Source organism: Dysidea avara, chromosome 8, assembly GCF_963678975.1.
Source record: "Dysidea avara chromosome 8, odDysAvar1.4, whole genome shotgun sequence".
Classification (NCBI taxonomy): Eukaryota; Metazoa; Porifera; class Demospongiae; order Dictyoceratida; family Dysideidae; genus Dysidea; species Dysidea avara.
Window position 1 is genome coordinate 35,346,900 of NC_089279.1, and position 19,170 is coordinate 35,366,069.

Here is a 19,170-nt window from a genome sequence, read left to right on the forward strand (position 1 = left end):
TCAGAGTGTTTATTTATTTATTTATTTATTTATTATAACTTTATGGAGGGTCTGCAAGCAACTGGTGCTTGCAGCCTAAAAACACAAGTTATACATACATTATAATTACTTTAACTAATTATAACTTAGCTATAGTGTTTGAAAGTTTGATGGTGGCGAGAGATCGTGACATTTGCTGCACGGACATAGATAATGGTAGGTACAGTGATTGTCATCGTCAAAATGAGTTACAAAATGAGTGTTGCTGTAGGTCATATACTCTTTAGAACATCTTGTTTAGATAACGTGCATGTATTATATACAGATGAGGTTGGTTATGCATCACATCTCTGGAGTATATTGACACTACAGATTATACATTATACTGAGTTAATTCATTTTAGTTTAGTTTTAGTTCTGGTACCCCCCAATAAATTGTACTTTATTCAAACTGATTCAGTAATTTTACTCCAGCAGTTAGATTACATTTGGATGTGTTTCTTATTCCTGTACATGCAAGATTATTATTTGTTAGACAAGATTTTTACCAGCAAATAGAGCCAGTGCCTTGGCTACTTGACTTTGGTCTTCCAGTAGCACAAAATGTTTAATCAATGCAAATAAAGCAGATTATATCAGCCAAATTAGTGTCTCACACTTTTATAAGCTTCAAAGCTCTACCTTGTAAAAATTATAGGATTACATGAATCCTATAGTTCTTGAACTAAATTTTTAGTTTAGTTTTGAACCAAAATTTAGTTTTAGATCCAAGGTTATAAATTTACTTACATTAAATTGTATACTGTGCTATAAACATACATGTAGTTATAGTACATACCTATGAAGAACTAACATGGCATATACGTTGCAACAAAGCCCGTAACTGTGAATGTATAACCATACAAGTTAGGTTGAAACTATGCATTTATATATATATATATATATACATAGTTACAACCTTACTATGATCATGGTAAATCCAGTGCAACCTCTCTACATACATATAACAAATACTTAGGACTGTCATTTCTGCTTTTTAGAGTCAGACCTGACAAAATGTTTGCCCTTATCATGTATACACTATCAATTAAATTAATTAATGCAAGTCCTTAATTCATTAAGAAAGGTTTGCAACTGTATGTAACAGGAGCATAGACAAGATTTTTTTGAGGAGATTCAATTTTGAATGGCCTGTATTGTAGACAAAGTAAGGTTTTACAAAACAACAGTAATGAGCGTTCATAATGAATGTGTGGTAGAGTGAAGAGTTTGCCACAAATTTTGCAAAAATGTGTTATGATTGAGGCTGCTTGTAGCTGCCAATACAATAGGTCATTCTTTGAAAGATTAAAGGAGGAGGTAGTTAAAAGCTTTACAACTAAACTTCCCTAAGTGTAAGTGTATGAGTACTGGTCCCAAATATACATCCAAGCAGTATTACTTTTACATAAACAATAATCATACCCTATTAGTACTGTTCAAGAGGAGAAAGATTTGGGTGTTACATTTGATGAAAATTTACATTTCAAGACACATATCAACCAAATAATACACAAAGCCAACAATATGTTAGGCACTATTAAATGAAACTTTAATTCCAGAGACCCTAGGCCTGTTGTAGTACAATTACTTTACACCACACTTGTAAGACCAATTCTAGATTACGCCTCTACCATATGGAATACTCATCAATCGGGAAACATTTGTGAGCTGGAAAATATTCAAAGAGCCACAAAGTTGATACCTACCCTTCAAAAACTTACCTTATTCTGACAGACTACAAAGACTCAACTTACCTAGTTCATCTTACTGTTGAAATCGTATGGACTTAATTATGACGTATAAAATTTTGAATGGAGCAGTATTAGTAGATAAAGAATTTTTTACAATAAATACCATTTATAGTACTAACAGATTTAAGATTTATAAGAAATTTAACAAGACTTCAGCATGACACTTTACCTTTTCACAGAGAATAATTAATAACTGGAATTCTTTTTCCTATGAAATTGCCACTTCCCCTATTGTATGGTTTGAAACTAATTTAGATCATTTTTTGTATAATCAATGTTTGTCTTATGTATGATTTAATTGAGATTGGTTTTATAAGACTCTGTCTTCTTTCTTGACCAATTACGCATAGTAATAATAATTATACAACCAAGTACTAAGAATAATACGAAACGCGGTTAAAATTACGTCATAAATAAATAATTAAATAAATAAATAATTAATAATTAATGTTTGAGAAAACTACGAGGCCTAGAGACATGAACTAACCGGGGATAGATTCGCCTGTGAATGAAGGCACAAACGTATAATCATCGCTCCTGTTTGTGCTGATGACTTGACCATACGTGTAATTCTATATAACGCCCAGTACCACACCCTTACTTACATATTGCGCGAAGAAGATTAGTGATGCCCGTGCAGGAGAGCCAGAAGCCACTTGTGTAAACAAGAAGATTACAAGTAAGTTTTTATGTTTGTAACATCTCAAGTCTCCATGCCAGCTGCCAGTGGATTCATTCACGTAAATAAACAATACAAGAAAAAACGGCATTAAACTGACATATGCCACGCTCTTTACAATAAGCTTACAGTTACATATAAAATACAAGTAAACAATTTTGTCTTGTGCAGCTGGCATGGCGAACTTTCTTTGTGTTGGTGTCAGGCAATTCAATACGTGCTTAATCTTTTTTGCCTTCACCTGGCGTAGCTATACTAGGCTCTAGTGGCTTGGCTGTCTTCCTTTATCTGGTTCATCTGGCTTGCATACGCCTACAGCGTGTAGCTATCTCCTGAAAGTTGTGTATGCATAACTATAGTGTGTCACCCATCACTGTGCCATTGCTACATCACTGATGAACCTTACTTAGCTCTAGTTGATGTTGATATGCATTGCTGTATATTGGCTAATAATTTTTATCTGCATGGTGATGTTGCCTATAATGTATTGCTGCATACAATACTGCAATAATGTATAGTTCTCTCCTGTATGTTTTGTATACATATACTTTGTACACATCACTGTGCCAATACCACACCAATGATGTACTGGCACTTAGCTACTGGTGGCCTTTAGTTACGATGCCACTATTGTGTTATATCTGTCACTACTGGGACATATTGAGTTGATTTGGGGATAATGCATTCACCACCTAATAGCCTCACCGGGGGGCTGTCACGTTGGTGTATGTACTTGGTTGTATGTGACGCGGTCCTAGTAATAATAATAATAATAATGATAATAATAATAATAATGATTGATATATGTTTTGTTATGTAAAAGTCTTGGTTATGCCCGAGCTCTCTTATCAAACTATTTAGACTATAGTTATGCTATATACATTCTTATTGTACATCTATTTCTTGAGTCCTCTCTATATATGCAAAAGAACTATATGTAGAATTCTTGGGAAATAGGAAGGGGATGGGAATGGAGGGCAGTGATGGAAATAACCAGCAGAAAAGGCTGTAAAGTCCTTTAAATTCCTTTAAATTCCAAAACTATTTATCATAATAGCACCTTGATATATATGAGTAAGGGCAAATGAGTTATCAACCATACCCCATACACATGCACTTAGTGTGGACAACTGATACAACTCAGCTAGGTGGGAAAACATACTTACAACATAACCATGCAGTATAAAACCATTGGGAGTGAATACTTGCTCTGTGGAAACAATAATACATCAACTAATGTGCACCTGACCAAATAACTGGACTCTATAGTATATTATCTGAAATCGCCTTGACAAACCTATTTGATCTCACAATTAGGGACAAGCTAATGGCTTGATTTACTAAACAATTATGGAAACCATTGAAGAGCTGGAGTAAGCTACTCGCCTGTTGCGGTGCATATCATCATTCTTTTATAGCATAATGTTTGGTTACTAAAATGGTTGAAATATTAATGCCAACATCAATACCCTAAGTGTGTACTAGAAATAACTCCCTATAGCTAATATATACTCACTATAAAACTATGAGTTTTATGATTCCTTTTATAATCCATAATACTATTAAAATCACTATACTGCAGTTTACTTCACACATGCTTTAAAGAGGCAATAATATATGCATCCCAGCAAATATATGGTATAGTTTACACTATATGGTATAGTTTACACTATATAGTATAGTTTACACTATATGGTATAGTTTACACTTTTTGCTTGTGATCTCTCTATCACCAGATCAAGGCAAAGTTGATTCACAGTGCACTGCCAGAAATGTAAGCATGACAGTGAGTAGCTAACCATTTTGATTATAATATGAAGAGTGATCTTGAATCTTCTTGATATACTATAAAAGTGTATAGCCGGCTTGTTCAGTCAGTTACATTGTGTATATAGCAAATACCTATATATGTAAAAGATTACAGAGACTTTAAATAATGAAGAGAATTCCCTCATGATTGTTCATCCCAAACTCTAGCTCCCGGTAGAAGAAAGGACATAAACTCTTGCTCATTTTTAAAAAGAATTTTATTGTTTTACTTTCATGACTCAGCTGTGTTTGACTGTTTTGCTAGAGTATATATGTGACTACTTTTATTAGAATATCCTAATCTAAAAAGGGTTTCCATGCATGCAGACTATGTAAAATATACCTGCCCTATTATTGTGAAGTTAGTTATAAATTAAGGGATCACTGAATGACGTGGAAAAATGAAAATTATGGTGCAGCCTGGAAACGTCATGCATCGGTGATTGGTATGTAGCCAGCTACTTATTATAAAAATGCATGATTTATGCTTGTATTTTTTATATACAATTTTGATCTGATCACATCCTTCATATATTGTGCTACATGTGTACTTCTAAAAACCATGTGCCATACAGCTGCTAGCTGGAATTCTGTGAATGCTATATCCCATGTAAGAAGACTTAAAGCCTGTGACTACAGGAAATTAATTAGTAATGTACTCCAATATTATTTATTTCAACTAATTAGCTATTGTAACAGCTACATAGAGAATTATCAATTTAATGAGTTTATTGTAAGTTTGTATTTCAGCTCCTTTAAAACACAGATTATGTACAGAAGTATCTTCTTAACTATTTTTACTTTGTCTAAAGCAATTTCTTAGGTGAATTTGAACTTTCCACTCAAACAAAGCCTCAAAGCTGCTGACTGAATACGTACTTTTTAATTGTTTGCTATAAATGTATATAGCTATACGTGTGATTTCTTTGGGGCGCCAGTTTCCTCCTGGGTGCATCAGCAATTGCCATCTGCCTATAGTAATAATAATAGGGACATACTCTTTTCCCCTCAAAGGGCTGAGTTGTTCTAGGAAGCCAGTTATGTGGCAAGTCAGATATTTTAATTATGTCTTTGAATTAAGCAAAATGAAAATTTTCAAGACCAGCATCTTCTCATTTGGAATAAGATCTATCTTAACTTTTCTTCTCATTTCTTTAAGCATGTATTATACTGCACTGACAACAGCTCTGGTCCGCTACTTACTCAATTATTGTGCTTATATCATCTTGCTTCTTGTGTGACTTCTGCTAATTATGTTTCTGGTCCACCGCCCGCATCCTTTTTTGGAGGAATGTGAAATTTCAGAAATACATGGGTCGGGCGACATGGCCGGGTAAAATGCCCGCATCAGCTTTTTGAAAAACCTGGATTTCAGAAACAAATATTGGGTTGCAACAAGTATGCTAAATCTAACTATCTAAGTGCCATAATTTGTATTTTATCAGTGAAAACCTGTAAGAAATGGGCAGAGTGCATACTGAGTACAGTCCGCAGATGCTACAGACACAGGGCTAGATGTCATACCATCAAGGAGTATTATTATACTCGCTGGTTGCAGTTGGAAAGCCATGACTTTATCCAGTTGTAAGTATTGTTTCAAATTTCATGGTGTTGAAGCTCATCCCTCCGGACAAGGTGTATACATTGTCCTTTAAAACCCACATCAAAGTTTACCACTATTGTTTTAGCTTTAATTGATTCAAAGATACTTCCTTTTTGGCTTATCTTTGAAAGCTTTAAAGCACAGTTGATAACACTGGCTGTTTATTTTATAAGGAAGTAATCCTTGACAACTTTCAACACAGTGACATATTCTTAGGTACACTCATCGCTTAGCTACTCCCTTGGGAGCTTGGCAACATGGGATTTAACGTATGTACTGGAATATTAATTTGCATCTACTGGCATAGATAGTTAAGAACATAAACAAACACATTAGCTATTCATATAGTTTACCATTGAACTCACATGCATCAGTCACTGTAGGGAAATCCTAGACTGTTGTAGTTCCATTTCTCAGGTTTGAGTTTTGAATGATGTACGGCTTTCGTTTAATTGTACACAATGTGAAATAGAGTTTAAATTCAATGCAACAGTTGAGCTTCCGGGCCCTACTTTGAGTATGGTTTCCTAACTTTTAAGTCATTACAAAATCCTGGATATCAGGTTGTGTGCCTCCTGAAGCACTTGCCTAGATCGCAAGCTGTTTGTAGATCAAGACTTCAAGTCACTACCTGATCTTGGATTTTTTTACATTCAATAGTGTGATCATAGAAATAAAAATGCAACGAAACAAGAGAGGTCATCTACACTCAGAGTGACCTGCAGCTATACTAGTGAATCTTTTTAATTCCTACTTCAGTCATATACAGCCTGTCAATAATATAGCCATATGCATGACTGAAGTAGCTAAGAATTAAATATCTACTAGTATACTGAGCTGCATGGTACACAGGTGTAGATGACCTCCCTTGGTTCATTACAATTTATTTCTGTGTCAAATGTAAAGTTTCTACTTTCTCCTTACACTTGTTTGTAAACATTTACGACTGGTGAACCTGAGTGTGCTGCATCAAAGGAAAGAATGGAGCTGATCAGGTGCTCACCCCGACTATCAATTACTAAAAAACAATGTAGCCAGTTTGCTTCATTTTCAACCCATTGTACGTCATTACTAATGAAGAAAAGTACAAGAAGCGCTTCTGCAATCAATTCAGTAAGTATGGACATAGCCTCTAAAAGCACATCACAACTGTAATGAAAAGCAAGATGGAAATGATCAATATGGTCAATCCACTTCATTATCAATATGATCTATTATAGCTACAGTGTAACATGTGTACGGCAGTACGAAAAGCATGCACCTCTGCAATAATAATTCCAACTTAAAGTACACAAAACATCTACAAGACCACTTACTATAAATGATGTGGGTTCTAATTCAGTTTGAATCCGCCTCACAGAATTCATCAGGACTGGTCTAACAAAGAGCCTGCACAAGAGCCTCTTGCCCATCTGACAGCAGAAAGTAAAAATGAGCTATCCCATCACAGAAGCATAAGGCTTGGACCACTTCTCACAGAGCAAGGAACCCAAGTGTTTACAGAATGCACATGTTCCTTAGGTCATCCCTCCTGTTGCAGACAAAATTAAAAGAGTGAATAAGCCATGGACTATTGTCAGTATGGAAATTATGGATGATTCTCAAAAAATCAGCTGCACTGAAGCACCACGAATTACTGTGAATAAACACCTACACTATATACTAAGTCTATGATACAATCACTGCAGCTGTTGCAGTTAGCAATTGCAAAAAGGCACATCTTGGGCTGAGTTATGAAAAAAGTTAAGCCCATGCATAGCCTTATTCATAACTGAGTTATACTTAATCGGCTGGAAGCATCAGTTAGTTAGCCAGCAGAAAACTCTGTAAGTGTTTTACAACTTCATATAAATTGTTGAAAGGGTTTGGGGTTGTTCTGAAGACATTTTTGGCCTTTATTACACCTAACCATTACTGCTAAGCTGTCATGAAAAGTACTGAGGCAGGTTTTAGGCTAGGGTGATATATATATATATATATATATTTGGCTACAAAAGTGTAAACTTGTATGATCCCTACTTAACAGTATTATCGTACTGTATAAGTACTGTATAATGTAAAATGGCTAATGTGTAATAGTGTTGAAAAATTATCAGTGTATCTATGTATCTTTTAGCAAACAAAAAAAAAGTTGTACCGACATGAGAAAGTGTGGCCCCAACAAAAAAGTTGCAACTTGAGCTGCATGTACTTGAAATTTAGACTAACAGAAAAAATGGTAGACTTTTCCCATTGGCCTGTAGTATTCACAAGTTACCAACAGCACTTGAATTTTGCTATGTTCACATAAATATAAGGATGTCAGTGAGGATGTAACTGGCAGTGCAAAAGCCCTGTCACTTTTTATCTTAAAGTAAAAACGCAAAAAATGCTATGAACATGCAATATTTAAATCTGTATAATGTTATATAAGGAAAAGACTAATTTGCCTGACTATAGGTACCAGCTTATTGTGCTTATAATTTACCTATTATGTATATGCTATGCTGCAGTGTTAAAAAATTCTGCCTATTGTACTCAAACATTTGCTCAGCATCCATACATTAGGATGAACAGTTTGGGAGTGATTTCTTAAAAGTTAGCCAGTGACAAAATTGTTTATTAAGTAACTTATGCTCAAATGTCAATCGTTTATTTGATTGCTCTATTAGAGTTATTGAGGGTATAGTGTCACATAGACCACTAATACTTGTCTACTCCGTATGTGTGTGTTTGGGAGGAATATGGTGGGAAAATAGTGGTCTGGTTATGCTAGACTATATAAATTGATGTCAATCTTCTCCCATGGCATGCATTTTTCACGAACAACATAATAATATATCACAAAATCAATTATGCTGGCATTATATGCTTGATGTTTTAAAGCACCTATTATGCTCAAAATTATGCCAGCATAATAGGCCTGTCTTTCATGTGTTCAAACCAGCTTTAAATCAAAGGATCACCTGATACTCCTATAAAAATAGCTAATTATTATTTCAATTAAACATTTAAAACTTTAGCAGAAGCATTGTCATAAAATAATACAGCTACAAAAAAAAATGTGTAACTATTATACTATACCAAAGATGTGTGTGTGTTTGTGTGATTATATCACTTCGAACTGTTGCCTTCAATCAAACTGCATCTTCTGTGTGTTTAAGGGTAATTGTGAATGAATGACTCCCTGCAACAGTCTGAAGCTCTTGATCTTGAGATGGATTTACATGTAGTTCTGGACTTTCTGTACGTTGTACTTGACTCCTTTGTTTTGATGTAAAATAATACCATGAAAATGCTATTACCAAAATTATTAGCAGAGCAATAATAATTATACCTAAAACAACAGATACTGATATAGTAGCAGTTGACTCATCATCTGATGACACTGACCCTAACAGCAGTACACGACTACAGGTGCGACCATTTCTATCTAGAGCAAAACTGGAATTACAAGAACATCGAAAAGATCCTGGCTGGTTGATACACAAATGACTACAACCTCCATTGCTTGATTGGCACTCATCAACATCAAAGCAGTTAGTACCATTAGATGATAAGTTGTATCCTGGGTAACAAGAACATTGGAAAGAGGTGGTACCACTATCACAAAGCTGTTCACAGGGATTACTGGCACAAAAATCTGGAGAGACACATCTGTTAATGGTTGCATTATATATTTGGTCTCCACCACATGTACACAGATATGAACCATTTGTGTTAACACAGTCACCAGGGCATGGAAAATCAACAGCACATTCATCAATGTCATCACAAGACAATTGGTCTGAGTTAAGAGTGTATCCAATTGAGCACGAACACACATACGAACCTTCAGTGTTGGTACAATTTTGCTGGCATCCTCCATTATCAATTAAGCATTCATCATTGTCATAGCAGTTAGTACCATTAGATGATAAGTTGTAGCCTGGGTAACAAGAACACTGAAAAGAGGTGGTACCACTATCACAAAGCTGTTCACAGGGATTACTGGCACAAAAGTCTGGAGAGACGCATCTGTTAATGGTTGCATTATATGTTTGGTCTCCACCACATGTACATAGATATGAACCATTTGTGTTAACACAGTCACCAGGGCATGGAAAATCAACAGCACATTCATCAATGTCATCACAAAACAATTGGTCTGAGTTAAGAGTGTATCCAATTGAGCATGAACACACATACGAACCTTCAGTATTGGTACAATTTTGCTGGCATCCTCCATTATCAATTGAGCATTCATCATTGTCAAAGCAGTTAGCACCGTTTGATGATAAGTTGTAGCCTGGGTAACAAGAACACTGAAAAGAGGTGGTACCACTATCACAAAGCTGTTCACAGGGATTACTGGCACAAAAGTCTGGAGAGACGCATCTGTTAATGGTTGTATTATATGTTTGGTCTCCACCACATGTACACAGATATGAACCATTTGTGTTAACACAGTCACCAGGGCATGGAAAATCAACAGCACATTCATCAATGTCATCACAAGACAATTGGTCTGAGTTAAGAGCGTATCCAATTGAGCACGAACACACATACGAACCTTCAGTGTTGGTACAATTTTGCTGGCATCCTCCATTATCAATTGAGCATTCATCATTGTCATAGCAGTTAGTACCATTAGATGATAAGTTGTAGCCTGGGTAACAAGAACATTGGAAAGAGGTGGTACCACTATCACAAAGCTGTTCACAGGGATTACTGGCACAAAAATCTGGAGAGACACATCTGTTAATGGTTGCATTATATGTTTGGTCTCCACCACATGTACACAGATATGAACCATTTGTGTTAACACAGTCACCAGGGCATGGAAAATCAATAGCACATTCATCAATGTCATCACAAGACAATTGGTCTGAGTTAAGAGCGTATCCAATTGAGCACGAACACACATACGAACCTTCAGTATTGGTACAATTTTGTTGGCATCCTCCATTTTCAATTGAACATTCATCATTGTCAAAGCAGTTAGCACCGTTTGATGATAAGTTGTAGCCTGGGTAACAAGAACACTGAAAAGAGGTGGTACCACTATCACAAAGCTGTTCACAGGGATTACTGGCACAAAAGTCTGGAGAGACACATCTGTTAATGGTTGCATTATATGTTTGGTCTCCACCACATGTACACAGATATGAACCATTTGTGTTAACACAGTCACCAGGGCATGGAAAATCAACAGCACATTCATCAATGTCATCACAAGACAATTGGTCTGAGTTAAGAGTGTATCCAATTGAGCATGAACACACATACGAACCTTCAGTGTTGGTACAATTTTGCTGGCATCCTCCATTTTCAATTGAGCATTCATCATTGTCAAAGCAGTTAGTACCATTAGATGATAAGTTGTAGCCTGGGTAACAAGAACACTGAAAAGAGGTGGTACCACTATCACAAAGCTGTTCACAGGGATTACTGGCACAAAAGTCTGGAGAGACGCATCTGTTAATGGTTGCATTATATGTTTGGTCTCCACCACATGTACACAGATATGAACCATTTGTGTTAACACAGTCACCAGGGCATGGAAAACCAATAGTGCACTCATCAATGTCATCACAAGACAACTGGTCTGAGTTAAGAGTGTATCCAATTGAACAGGAGCACAAATGTGAGCCTTCAGTGTTGGTACAGTTTTGTTGACATCCTCCATTATCAGTTAAACACTCATCAACATCTATGAAAAATCAAAAATGAATGTGTAGTCATAATAAAATTAGAGTACACTTTTATTTCAACTACACTAGTCCTATTATCCGGCCATCATTCTGTTATCTAAACTGTAGAAGTGATTGTTCTTTTTACCTAAAGTGAATGTTCTATTAAAGTATTTTAACTGAGTTCTGTATGTATATAAATGTATGGACTTTCTTTATCTGAACTATTTCATTATCTGAACACACCTAGGGCCAGATAATGGAGAGACCACTGTAATTGTACTGGAGCAACATCAACATCAAAGTCTTAAGCACTATATAGTATATAATTCCCAACCAAAAACAACTTGGTTGAAAAAAAGGCAAGCCCCAGAAAGTACAAGTTGCTGAACAATTTAAAGGGTTGATATCAAAATAAGGTGAACTGACTGCAAAGAAGCTTTTGTATACCAGTAGAGTTATCATACCTTAAAAATCAACAAAATAATAACAATAATTCACTTCATGGATACTCAGTTTGTCAAGTAGAAGGCAATCTGTAGGTTTAATGCCTAACCAGTAACTGAGGCATAATAAAGTGGATGATTTGATTGGCCGCCCTTTTGTAAAGTTTATAATACTGTATACAATTATAGCAAGATTATAGCTATGAAGTAGAACACATGTGCAGGTCCATGTTACACAGTTTTAATTTCTGTATTGTATGAAAACAATAATATTCCATATTAAATAAATTAATGCGAAAATATATTAATACCTATATTGCAAGCAAAACACACAGGTGTATACTTCCTTATATGCAGGCTGAAGTAGAAAATGGACTTACTCTAATAGAACACATGGGACAAACACACAGACGATCAAACATACATCCATGTTGCCTGCCCATGCCTGTCAAATGTGCTACTTGTCAAATGTGCTATAATTTTCCAACACATTGATGTATTACCAAGATGCTATGAACATTAGAAAACGTATGTACCAATTCAAATGATTTTATGCCACAGGTGATATTGTAACTCGCAACCTATACCACAACAACTTCAAGGAGGCACTATACCAGCTGAAATGTTTGTTCTGTGGATTGAAATAGATTGCATCTAGCTATGTCATGACCTTCAATGCCCTGTAGTGACATGTAGAAGCTTTCAATAAACTTTGTGAGTTAGTCAGATGATGAGTGTTTTATTTTGTACGTATGTGAATCATGGCACCAAACTGGTGAGCAAGTGTACAATAAAAGTATCACAAAAAAGTGGAACTGAGAAGAAAAAAAGTTGTTAATATGAGCAGGAATAGAACCCTGGACCTCCTGGTTAACAATTCTATGTGCTACTACTCCTGGGGACCACTGCAGATTTCAGCTCCATATAAACTTCTGTTATGTACGTGCTGCTTTAATAGACTAAGTTTCAACATAGATAATATACATCTCTAATACAGTCCTTCACAAAACTACCTTTACAACTCCTCATTGGTTCCTGATGTCAGCAACTCAACTGACAAAACATTTAAAATTTTGTGTGTGCATGCATGCAATACATACTCCACTTTGTACACCACACAATTTTCAAATGCAACTGAAAGCTGCATTATTCTCCATTTACCAAGGCCAATTCGTCTGCATGCCATGAAGGCAGACTGACAACTAGGATCAATATCAAGATACTGACAACTAGGATCAATATCAAGATACTGACAACTAGGATCAATATCAAGATACTGACAACTAGGATCAATATCAAGATACTGACAACCAGGATTAATATCAATATCAAGATACATGCTGTCAACAAGTAGCAGCTGCAATAGCAGAACACAAATCATTTAAGACTGCTACAAGAGATGAACACAGTCACCTCCATTCACAAGCATGCAGCTAGACCAGAAGGGGCATGAGTACCTGTACACCTTCAAATCAATGCTGCATCAATTTCTTCAAGATGATAGGCATGTCAACTGACAGAGAATTTGATAGTAAAACAGCCTTTACAACAACTGAGCAGTTAGTTGGATGTTTTCCCAGAGAATTGCCATACTGATTTACCAGATGACAATACATTATCTAAGGAAACCGACATAGCAGTGTCACTGAGTAAATGGAGAGAAGTTATATACCTCTAAATATTATATGTGAGAAAGTGAGAGAACTGTGAATGGCATGGAAAGAGAGATGAGTCTCTATAGTACATCCTTCAAACACCATATCCCCAGCCACCACACATTGCTGAATGTTAGCAAGGACAACTTTGTTCATTAGTTTACCATTCGACTTGTGAAGAATTAGAATCAGAAATAACATACCAGCAGTCAAGCACAGGATCCTTCAGCAAAAGTATAGAAATGTCTGGTCAGTTAAAGGCAAAAGTAAAAGCTGGTTAAAAAACAAGCCAAATAAATTTCTCTTCCAGTGAACAGCCTCCCTGTATCAATCGACAAGTTTCTTACACTGTGGGTCCATCCAAATTACTACACTAAATGTTAGGTTCATGTGCTGGAGAAAAATCTATAGAAAAGTTTGAGGAGGTGGTTTGCAGGTGCAGGATGGACAAATGAATTGATCTATGTAAATTCTTAGCTAATGCACTTAACCCAACGCAACAACAATGAAACCAATCACCACAATAGTTGTAGCAAATCATCAGCTTCTTTTCCAGAGGCTTGCAATGCAATAGAGTCATTCTGGAAATCTGCAGCTGAGGTAGCATTCAATGATAAATATGTGGACATCACTCTAAGTGAGGCTGAGTAAAACCTACCTTAAACCGAATATCACAAGAAAAGACAAAGTATATACAACTCACAATTTTGCCACCATATTATAAAAGCTGAAAATCACTGCATACTGTAATGATGACTCAATTTTTACTCTAAAGTTACAAGCACGAATCTCGGTAAACTTAATCATGTTGTACATTAGTGCATAAAGGAATCATTATCACAAGCATCGGATGCTATGTTTCTTACCACAAACAAAGGGAACATGGAAAGAGCACTTCATCGTAGCTAGTTGTAAGAGAATTATGACCACAGTGCCACAGTCACACTGGGTGAAAACTGACAGTTCAATCTACCAATCTGTGCATAGAAGCAGCGGCAGAGGAAGTAGTTGATATGAGGGGGGGCTCCGCTGAGCTGACCCAGACTTATTTCTATAGTTTGGTAAGGTGAGACCAAAAAAAAAAAAAAAAGGTCATGGCCAACTGACAAGAGCTTTCCACCTCACCAGCTACCATTTCTAGCTGATAAACTACATAAAAATCCTTACATAGCTCGCTACACACTGACTACTTTATTAGAGTAACTGCTCTATTAGAGTATCTCGATCTTTATCACGGTTTTCAGCCCCACTCCAAGAAAGATAATTTCGTTTGATATCATTCTGAGGGGGGGCTTTAGCCCCCTAGCCCCCCCTTTCTGCCACCTATGCATAGAAGTAAGCATTGAAACTATAACCAAATCTTGTGCCAATTACGCTTTCACAATTTGGGGCATATCTAAAATGAGAACTGAAAATAGTGCAAGTGTAACGGGTAGCATATTTGACATCACTATAATAAACTGATCACATTTTTCATTTATGCAATAACAGATCAGAACACTCTAAATGCACATGCAGGCACACACAGTAGCATTAAAGGACCAAGACACTCTAATGGAACAGTCAAAATTCTTAATACAGCACATTCACAGGCACATATGCAGTGTAGTACTCAAATAGAGATCATGCACACAGTAGTCAAAATACAAATTTTAAGAGCACTATTTGCTTATGTATATGCATGATAAATAATTCTAAAAGTATAATAAGCCCATGCCTAAAAATAGAAGCATAGGGAGAAAACATCTAGATCTATTTGGTAGAAGACCAGAAGCAGATCCAGCATTTGGCAGTAAGTAGCTCACCAGGGTAGTGTATTGGTATGACTGATAACAGTTATGTTTGTTGTAAGCAGTGAGTCATGCAGACCCATAAATACACTATGCACACACATTGAGAACTAGCACAACTCACTCAGGCAGGTTATTCTTGGAGTCTTATACACTAATGTCATTACAGGAGGTTTGTACTCTATGCAACTGAACAACTTATGACTAATCAAACGGTGCATCATAGTTCTTCTCAGTGTCAGCCATTTTTTTGACTTTTTCTTGAAAGCTCTTCAGCTTATCTCTGCCTACTGTTCATTGAAAGTTCTGGTGACTTGTTTGATGATTTTCTCTTTAATAGCTGAAATGAGGTACCATTTTGTGCTAAAATTTTAGCTTGATATCTTTATTAAGCATTTAAGAGATACCGCCAATTTACTGTCTTAATGGATTATAAAGTAACTTTTATAGAAAAGCATTGAGTTATGTGATTTTTCCATTCTTACATCAAGTTGCTCAATCCTTATTGTTGTCTAAAGACTTAGCTTTAGCCATTCCAACAAGTCAACCAAATAGTAAGTTAATTGCTCTCCCATGCATGCATGAATGTGAAATTACTACTATATATGGTCTGATATTAGATGTAATCGTCCATATCTCCTAGGAGAAAGAAGTTTTGGGGTGTGAAACTTCACAGCAAGAAGGTTTATCCAAATGTGCAAAATATTTAAAAAAATCAATCAAGTTTTTCCTACAACTTTTGCATATTGGAAAAGGATGGTTTTCCAAAATATGGTCACATATACACCTTGCCATTGTGCTGGAGGAAAGTCCAAACCTTCATGATCCCTATATTAGAGTTGACCGATTATCGGATCGGTAATCGGTAGAAACCAATAAATAGCTGTTTTTACCCTGATCGGAAATCAGTTGTAATGGGCTGTGGCTAACAGATTATTAGCTTCAGCAGTTGCAGTACCACTGGAGGGCTGGTGTCAAAAGGTAGTTGGAAAAGGCGGATACAGTCGGACGCGGACACGGACATTTTCAAAAAGCACTGTTACATTTATATAACAGTAATTTTTCATACCTAATGCTGTTTTTTACAGCAGTCTTCGCTTCCAGACTCAGGCATCGATCTTGTCATAGCGCTTATCCATTTATAAGTGCACATGCGAATGACTAGACCAGCACTCCACAATATGCCAAAGACCATATAGTGGTGTACACATGCTGTAAAGTCTAATACAGAGTTATATAGTTGTAGAGATTAGTTTGTAAGCCCCATGCAACTTAGCTTAGCAGGCCAAATCCACAATTTTACGCCTTTTAGTATAAGGCACAGACGCTTATACCGAGTGTTGAGAGTTTCAAGCTACGAGATTAGGTTGGGACATGCTAGATTAATCTCTTTGACTCTGAATTAGATTTCTAGAGCACATATATAACACTATATGGTCTTTAGAGTGCTAGTCTATTCTTCGCACATGCACTTATATATGGATAAGCACTATGACAAGATCGATACCTGGGTCTGGAAGCGAAGACTGCTGTAAAATATGAAAAATAAAAATGTTAAAAGTGCTTTTTGAAAATGTTCGTGTCCGTGTCCGACCGTATCCGCCTTTTCCAACTACAAAGGCTCTGATATGTACTTAGGTAATTTGTTTATGTATTGTGGTAACCACAACAGTAAACAATGATGGTTGAAGCCCTAGCCCACTTGTCTGACTAGCAACTTTGTAAGTGTACAACCTCACAGCATTGGCTTTTCCAGCTGTACTTTTAGTGGAGTAAGCACGAGTGTAACTTTTAGAGACCTACAATCGGGTATCAGTTAACTATCCGTAAAATAGGGTAAAAAAATATAGGATATCGGTTTTGCCTAAAAAGTAGGAATCAATACAACACTACCATATAGCTATGCTACTGTACACTTGGTGTTGTCAAGAATACACATACTGTTTTGTTATTCACTAGTGGAACTATATTCTTTGCAGAGAACCATCAAAGGGTTATTTTGAGTTAAAGGATGCTTTCCAGTGCAGATTCTTGGATCTTTGTAAACCAGGCACATGCCCACAGCTGTGGCTGTGGTACATTCCTGATTTTCTGAAATTGTTTTCCAAAAAATGTGTATGTGTATGTATATAATTATGTACCGTATAGTAAAAAACTTTGGCGGTGAAAAACTTTGACGAATTTGGCGAATAGCGTTCAATTCGCCAATATTTTTTTTTTCCGCTTTGAATTATTTTAGATGATCACACGAGCACATCGAGACTTGCATTGAGTAACTACTTGAGATGAAGGTCAGCTCATGCCACCACGCAATAAAGATCGAGCTGACTTTGGAGACCTTGATCTTCCTAGGAATGTGTCCCACAGTTGTAAGCACTCCTTGGGATAGCATTTTCAACCGGCTTCCTGTTTGCACATCAGTTAGTTCATCGTCTCATGATGGATTTGGCCAAATATTTTGATATACACGATAACCTCTGCTAATGGAGCTCACTGAAAAGCAAATACGGTCGTTTTCGGAATCGCAGGAGACAGACAAGCACGCCTTTGCTAGCACGTCATTAGATCAGTAGCTACAAAAGTACTGCTACAACAACCAAGTTACTTTGTAAAAGTAACTAGTTACATATTACATATTACTTACAACTGAACTATTTAGTTACAGTTACATATTACCCATAAAATAAAGTAACTGTAATAATATTACATATTATATTACTTTGTGCCAACAGCCTTAAGCTGTCACGTGTGAAACTACCACCTTATCACGTGACATGATTGTGTTGTTGGACAATGTGCAAATCTTGGTTATAAGTAAGAAGCTAGTGAATAAGCTTCATTCAGTAGGCCTCATTACTTCGTTGTGGTTAGGGGTTACTCAGAGGATTACTAACGAGATCAGTAACTTTGTTACTTTTAGTAATAATATTACATCATATTAGACTCGTTACAGTAATTATATTACTTAGGTAACGCGTTACGTTTGTAAGTAAAGTATCTTGCGTTATATTACCTGTTTTCATAGCGTATTTCGTTATATTACTTTGTTACCACAAAAGTAATAATATTACGTAACGCGTTACTTTTGTAACGCGTTACTCCCAACACTGACAACAACAACGCTAGCTACCTATTACAATTACTACACTACTTAACTGATGAGTTGACACCTTGTCATTTTATCCTTACTAAGACCCTTACGTACCGTACAGTAAAAACTTTGGCTGTTGTGCTACTTCTAAAAACCAAGTACCGTGTAGCTAGCTGGAATTAATCAACAATGTACGTACTGTGCTAATATTTGTTAAATTAATTAGTTGTTGCAATGCTACATAGCTAGATACATAAGTTTTGAGTTACTTATTTGTATTTTGTAATTGATGAAAAAATTGTAATTATATTGCTATGCACTGCTAAGGAAGTGTACTTCAAACAAACCATTTTTAACCACTAATACTGCACATAAGTATCTTTTGTTAACTGTTTTATAGTTTATCTATAGTGTTTTCTCATGCAAATTCTCCTGGCAAATCCTCAAAGCTTCTCTTGATTTTCATTCATGTAGGTAAGGTACATGCCCCCTTTCAACTCAAAGTGATTTGTTGTACCTGGTAGCCTATGAGGCCAGAGGAGGTACAACACACTCACATGAGCTCATATAAGATTTGTATACAGCAACTTGGAAAGGTTTCATTGAAAACTAGGTGCCAATCTAAAGCGTAAGTATAATTTAATGGCGTGGTGAACCCCACCCAACCCCAATGG

At 36.2% G+C, this 19,170-nt stretch overlaps 1 protein-coding gene across 2 annotated transcripts in view; it reads right to left on the reverse strand.

Annotated features, from left to right (window-relative positions):
- Positions 1–8,869: 8,869 nt before the first annotated feature.
- Positions 8,870–19,170, reverse strand: part of LOC136264399 (uncharacterized) — a 28,031-nt gene continuing 17,730 nt past the window's right edge. For both annotated transcript variants that reach the window (XM_066059128.1, XM_066059127.1), the window contains one exon: positions 8,870–11,534. In XM_066059128.1, coding sequence (XP_065915200.1) covers positions 8,980–11,534 — 2,555 coding nt within the window. In that variant the 3' untranslated portion in view covers positions 8,870–8,979. The remainder of the gene's footprint in view (positions 11,535–19,170) is intronic.